This window comes from Arachis ipaensis, chromosome B07 (genome assembly GCF_000816755.2).
Source record: "Arachis ipaensis cultivar K30076 chromosome B07, Araip1.1, whole genome shotgun sequence".
In the NCBI taxonomy this organism is placed as follows: domain Eukaryota; kingdom Viridiplantae; phylum Streptophyta; class Magnoliopsida; order Fabales; family Fabaceae; genus Arachis; species Arachis ipaensis.
In genome coordinates, this window is record NC_029791.2 from 1,519,830 (window position 1) to 1,527,633 (window position 7,804).

The 7,804-nt window shown below is 31.0% G+C and overlaps 1 protein-coding gene across 2 annotated transcripts in view; it reads left to right on the top strand.

The window, feature by feature from the left end:
* Nucleotides 2,504-7,804, top strand: part of LOC107607977 (cytochrome P450 71D10-like) — a 14,105-nt gene continuing 8,804 nt past the window's right edge. Inside the window, exon 1 of one of the 2 annotated variants that reach the window (XM_016309872.2) lies at nucleotides 2,504-2,834. In XM_016309872.2, coding sequence (XP_016165358.1) covers nucleotides 2,625-2,834 — 210 coding nt within the window. In that variant the 5' untranslated portion in view covers nucleotides 2,504-2,624. The remainder of the gene's footprint in view (nucleotides 2,835-7,804) is intronic. The other variant, XM_021106884.1, reaches the window with a different exon arrangement.

The window sequence follows — 7,804 nt, forward strand, 5'->3', positions numbered from 1 at the left end:
GGCATCGTCAGCGCCATCAGGAATCTCTCCGAATGTGTCCTGCATCCAACTGCATCTCATTGTAAACTTGTCGTTGCAGTTTGCATGAGGCGAAACACCCAGCTGCTCCTGGAACCACATCCAAACTGGGCGACCACACTCGATGTATCGCTCAAACTCCATCAGGCATGACGTACTGTCTAACGATCGGCAACCCTAACTGGTACGCCACGTCCTGCAGTGTAATCGTGTACTCTCCGAACGACATATGAAACGTGTGCATTTCCGGATGCCATCTTTCTACGAATGCATTCACCAACGGCTCATCCAACCTAAACCAAGTCTCGTTCAGCCTCGTAAGATGGTATAAACTGGTCATCTGTAAGTACGAAACGATCCTCTCATCCATGTACATACCTTATTATCGTCTCATGCTACCGATACATCGGTGGGACTACATAAACAACATAACAAATTGTCTCTTACGACCACATCAAAACATATTTACATAACAATATCAACTAATGCATATCTTAATCTAAATAATGCCATAAATACAACCAAATAATGTTATGGGTACAAACACAAAATAAATTTATATATTCATCAATCTAGGCCTAATAAAAATAAGTTTAATACTAATAAAATATTTTTACTAACAACCGAAATCACAACATCAAATCCATTGACTAGTCTTACTCTAACTAAGTTTCACTACATATTATCTTCACTACTCATATTCTGCTACTTATTTGTAACCACTATCCAAATTAGAACTTGCTCGGTCCAATCTCTAGAGATTATTAAGCCACTAATCTAACCACTCTATTTAGTTTAACAATTGTAATAATGACCATCATTAAAAGAGACAAAAAAGCATTAACGTAAAATATTTAATTCTATTTTTGAAAAAAAAATTGTATACACCAACCTCTTCATTGATGATACCAGCAATATGGGCAACTCTGTTCAAACGATAAAGACAATCTGAGTTATCTCCCATCACGTTATTTATCAAATGTTGGAGTGTTTGGGCTGAGGTTTCTCTGAGCATTTTGGATTCGTGGTTCGAATGAGTCCAATTCGAACTCTATTTATAAGGATCCTCCCAGTAAATCTAATTAGATTCATTCAAATTATCATGGGCACGAAACCGTGGGTAATTCGAAACAGCCATAACCGAATTACTATAGGCTTTCCAATTCCCGTAAATTGAAACGGTTTGTTTCGAATTACTATGGACAAATGTCCAAGGCTAAATCAAAACAGGGTGCTTAGATTTACTAGGATAGCATACATGTATGTATAAATCGAAACATGTTAATTAGATTTATTAGAACAGCATACAAATATGTGTAAATCGAACCAGGCTGTTTTGATTTATATAAAAAGCTAAATCTAATCTGGACTTCTGGTTAATTCGATTTGCATAGAGATATGACTAAGGTGATTTACGTTATGTTTTTTATTTTGGGTGATTCATATCAAATTGAGCGAATATTGGTTTATTAATGTGAATTACCCTAAATTTTATATCCCTTAAAAATATTATTTTTTAAAGTGCTTATAAATAAAAATTTCATCCACTTATTTTTTAAATTAAATTAAATCTACTTAATTATTAATCTGGAACCAAAGTTTACGGTAATACTAAAAAAAATTATTTAATTTAATATTCATAATTATATATATAACATCTATATTGATGTATTTATTATATTTAAAATTAACTAATTATTCCAACCATTAAATTTGAGCTATTTGGTCAATTGCTGAATCATCTAAACTACTTGAGTTTTTGTTAGTGTTCATGCACCCTTACTATTAAGTTGTTGTTTTCGTAATAATTACAACTTATAATCAATTATTGAGCAACATATCATAGTTATTAATTTATTAATTTATGGACTTTGTTAGATAAATAATAATTTTTGTGAACAATATGAATAATATACTTTAAAAATGGTTCAATAAAATAAAAATACATTACACCCTCAAATTATTCACCTAAATCTTAATATTAGAATAATTATTTGCACACTTAATAAATTAATAAATATTCAATATATTCATTATTCACATTATTTAATATTTTCATTATCTACCTATATACTTTTCCTAAATTTATTATATAATGGTACGCAAATACAACCTTCTACCATGCATATCATGGATCTTCAAAACCTTATCTGTATCTTCACCACCTTCCTCTTTCTCTTTATGCTATTGAACATAGCCATTAAGAAATTTAGTTCTTCGAGGGATATTACGAATTTACCCCCAGGGCCAAGAAAACTACCCATGATAGGAAACATGCACAACCTTGTAGGATCAATGCCCCATGAATGCCTAAGAAACTTAGCATCCAAATATGGACCCTTAATGCACCTTAAACTAGGAGAAGTGTCCCACATAATAGTTACATCACCTGAAATGGCACAAGAGATTATGAAGACTCAAGATCTCAACTTTTGTGATAGGCCAAACCTTCTCTATGCAAGAGTCATGAATTACAATGGAACAGACATTGCGGTAAAAAATATAGTTACCAGGAAGTTTTTATATCATCTTTTGAAGAAGCATTGCAAATAGCAGGAAAAAATTGTATTGCTGATCTGTATCCTTCAATTAGAGTAGTGCTTGAAATGATGAGTAGAGACAAGTCTAAGCTTGAAGAACTGTATATAAAGACTGATAAGGTATTACAAGACATCATAGATGATCATAGAAATAGAAAAGGTGGCAAATGTAAAGAAGAAGAAGGCAGTGAAGATTTAGTTGATGTTCTTCTCAAGTTTCAACAAAAAGATTCTGAATATCCCTTAACTGATGATAACATTAAAGCAGTTATCCAGGTTAGTCTAATCAAGACAATTATTAATGTAACATGCCAGGAACCCATAATCATGCACAACACAAACAAAGTTTCCATAACAAAAAAAATGAGCCGTCATAATAACTTGCATGCATATATATATATATAGTACACTCAAGGACACCTGCACTATTACAAGTACAATTTACAAGAGCTCAATCTGATTTAACAATTTCATTACAACCCATCTCTTAATAAAACTTTATATATATATATATATATATTATATTACAATTTAAATGCATCAAAAGTTTTGACTATTTAATTTTTTTATAATTTTTTTCTTTATACTAATAAGATTATTAATTCCTTAATATGTTTGTTAGCAAAACCTTTATTATAATTAATCCATTTGCAGGACATATTTGCTGGTGGTGGAGAAACATCCTCAGCGGTTGTGGAATGGGCAATGGCTGAAATGATAAAGAAACCAAAAGTGATGGAAAGAGCACAATCTGAGGTTAGAAGGGTTTATGGTAGTAAAGGATATGTGGATGAATCAGAATTGCACCAATTGACATACCTTAAGTGTATCATCAAAGAAACATTAAGGTTACATCCATCTGTGCCATTGTTAGTTCCTAGAGAGAACAAAGAACCATGCCAAATCAAAGGGTATCAAATTCCAGCCAATTCTAGAATTATTATCAATGCTTGGGCAATTGGAAGAGATCCAACGTATTGGGTTGATGCCATGGAATTTAAGCCTGAGAGGTTTGTTGATAATTATTCAATTGATAATAATAGAGGCACAAACTTTGAGTTTATTCCATTTGGTGGTGGAAGAAGAATGTGTCCCGGGATTACATTTGCTACACCAAACATGGAGTTGCCACTTGCTCAACTTCTTTACCATTTTGATTGGAAGCTTCCCAATGGAATCAAGAATGAGGAACTTGATATGAGTGAGTTGTTTGGGATCACTATAAGAAGAAAAAATGATCTCTGCTTAATTTCCATTATTCATCATCAACCCTAATTAATATAAATTATCCCTAGAGTGAGAAAATAAAAAAAAGTGATTTTATATATTATGTTTTTATTCACCACATTTGATCATTTTTCTATTTCTATTACAAATTCTATAACCCCAAAGATAAAGTCTATAAATAATTCAAAAATATAAAATATCTCTCATTTCATAAATTAATTAATTTTGAAGTTGAGTTAAGCCTATTAAATTTCAATTTTAATAACTTATAAGTCTGTTGTTATTGCACTGTTTTAAAGTGGAGTATATAGTCAACAAACACTACAACAAAAATTGCGAGCAACGGCGATTTTTCGATCAAGTCATGACGGTTTAATTTAAACTACTGTTAAATATCACCCACAACGGTTTAAAAAATGATAACAGATAAATTGTCGGCATAGAAGCTAAGTGGCAGCTATTTTATATATAACCATTAGAATAACTACTATATTAAGCACACAGTAAACGACGGCGGTTTGAAATTGTCATTATACATGGTTTAAAAATGCAAATTAAAGTTCTTTGTCATGGTTTGTAAAAGCTGCCAAAAAATGGTTCAAAAAATGGGTATAAAAATATTAAGATAAACATATATTTACATATAGGTATATTCATATGAAATTAATAATTAAAAAGTATTAAATAATAATTTAATTAAATTGATCAAATTATCTATCGAATGTGAAATATAAATTTCAAATTTGCATGTAATAAATTTTCACCAAATATTATATATATGGGTTATGGAGAAGCAGAAAAATCAAAGAAGAATGCATCACCTATACATTACTATACCAAAGTCAGAAGTTAGGTATAATTAAGTAACCATCTTAACTAATTGGCAGCTAACAACTTTAACATATAACGTGTAAAGGCTTATAGTTTGAAAATTTTTTTAAATATATCTAAAATAATGATATTTTAATCATTTTAATTAATATATTATATAAAATTTTTATAGATTAAAATATTGATGTTTAAAGAATATTTAAAATTCTTGCGTGTGACATATATGTATAAATTCTGCTAGGAAAATAGTGAGAAATCTTGACAATGTGTACAATAAACTTATTATTTACTCCAATAAGGATAAATAATAAAAATTACTCCACAGATTACCTAAATTCAAAAACTCTCATTCAATTATTTTACATCAAATGTCAAATTTTAAATCCCCCAATTTCAAATTTCAAAATTTTAAAAAATCCAATTAGTTATTTCAAAAAAATAACCATTCGAAATCCTAATTTAACAAAGTATTTTACTCCAATACTCTCTTCTTTTTCAACCGGCAGCCACCCCCACCTTCATCAATAATCATCTCACTTCACCATCACTACTTGACTTGCCACACGTCACTCACTCTTAGTAAAAATAACCATCCACTTATGGATAAAAATAATCATTCGCATACCTAATAAATTGAACATCTAACATATTTTAATTATATATAACTAAATCCAATACAATCAAAATAATTATCTACATAAAAATTAAAATAACCATTCGGATACCTACTAAAATGATCATCCTAAATTGATCACTAAAATAGAAGAAGAAGGAGATGAATAAACAGAAAAAGCAACTATGATCATCATTTAATTTTTATTAAAAAAAATGTATAATTTGACACATGAGTCTTATGATTTGATGTAACTATAAAACTGGAGAAATAAAAAATAAAAAAAAGTTTGAACAAATGAGGAGACATTAGTGAGAATCAAAAGTAAGCAATTGAGTGTTTGATTTGATATTGCGTTCAAACACGCGTGCGTTATATCTACCATACTCACACGGTTAATTCAAACAGCGGCATTGTTGAGCTTTTGACGGCGTATGCGGGAATCCGTGGTGGCGTCGACTGGATTCTGCGGCGGCAACATCGGCGGCACAGTCGGCCGAGAGGGGTGACAACGGTATAGATGAGGCTGCGGCAGCAAGAGAGGCACCGGAAACTGGGAGCATATGGTGAGAATAGGAGTGACCATTCGTATTGTGAATGAGTTTAATTTTTACGGACGACGGCAGAGCTATGGGCGACGGCGACTGCTGTTGATAGTAGCGTGACACGGGTGAGATAAGAAGAAACTAGACTAATTATTATTTAATATTAATTTTAATTTTATCTCTATTATACACATTATATACTAAATTTTTTGGCTCTTCATGTTTTCTCTATATGTATACATCTAGCTCGGTCTAAAATATTTTTACATGATCAATACAATTCTATAACATTTATATTTTAACACAGTCTCGATAACTGATAGTATATTTTATTAGGGATACTTTTTAAAATCTTCTAACAAATATCTTAAACGTACTAGTAGTCAAGAGTACTATATAAAAAGACAAAGCTTACTAATTATTATATATTATTAAAAAGGCAAAATTGTTATATTTTAATACATAAACATTATCAAACAATTTCTATCATTATCTTTTTACATAATGTTATTAACGGACCTTTTAGCTAAATCTTAACTTTTTTCTCAAAATATTTTTATATTGCTTTGAACAATAAAAATTAATAATTTAATTTAAAATCATCTTATATATCCAAACAATTTCACTAGCTACAAAACGGGTCAAAACAGTAAGTTCAATTGGTTCTTAATAAATGTCCATATCTAATAAGTGGGGCCTGAATTAATTATCAGTGGAAATTAAGAGAATTCAGCATACCAAGCAATCTCATCAGTGCCCGACTCACTCCGCCGATATATCTAGTAAGAGATTGGATAAAATGGCAAAGATTAAAATGTTGAAATGGATGAGTGGTCATACGCGATTGGATAAAATAAGGAACGAAAATATAAGGGAGAGAATTGGAGTAGCACCCATTGTGAAAAAGATGGTTGAATCGCATCTCAGGTGGTTTGGATATGTAAGAAGAAGACCGATAAAACATCCAGTCAAGAAGGTGGATGAGATGGAAGATGGACAAGGGGTAAAAGACAGAGGAAGACCTAAGAAAACCATTTATGAGATGATCAAACGAGATCTACATGAAAACGGTCTCTCTATTAACATGATACATGGCAGAGCACAATGACGACGTTTGATTCATGTAGCCGACTCCACTTAGTGGGACAAGACTTTGTTATTCTTGTTGTTATATTATAAAATTAATCCTCCTTAATAATTTTAATATTAATAATTCTTTTTAATAATTAAATTTTTCTAACAATCATTTAGAATAATTTTTCTATTATATAATGGTAGGCAAATATAACCTTCTACCATGCATATCATGGATCTTGGAAACCTTTTGTTTATTCTCACCACCTTCCTCTTTCTCTTTGTACTATTCAACTTAGTTATTAAGAAATCCACTTTTAGTAAGACCAATTTACCCCCAGGACCATGGAAACTACCACTCATAGGAAATATCCACCAATTTGTTGGTTCTTCACAACTCCATGAAACCCTAAGAAACTTAGCATCCAAATATGGACCCTTAATGCACCTTAAACTAGGAGAAGTGTCCCACATCATAGTTACATCACCTGAAATGGCACAAGAGATTATGAAGACTCAAGATCTCAACTTTTGTGATAGGCCAAACCTTCTCTTTGCAAGAGTCATGACTTACAATTGCACAAACATTGCCTTTGGCCCCTATGGAGATTATTGGAGGCATGTACGAAAGATATGTAGCATGGAGTTATTAACAACAAAACGTGTTCAATCTTTTAGGCACATAAGAGAAGCAGAGGTTTCAGAGTTGGTCAAAGCAATATCTCAAAGTCAAGGCTCCATTTTCAATCTCTCTCACAAGATTTTATCAACGACCTATGGAATAACGGCTAGAATAGCATTTGGTACAAAAATAAAATTATGCTCTCATCATCAGTCATCATATGCGTATTATCTTATATTCTTTTGTTTATAATTAACTACTATATTTCATAGAAATGTTGAGTAAAAAAAATTAGGTAAAAACAGTCAAAATTTATCTTATTTAATATTTATTA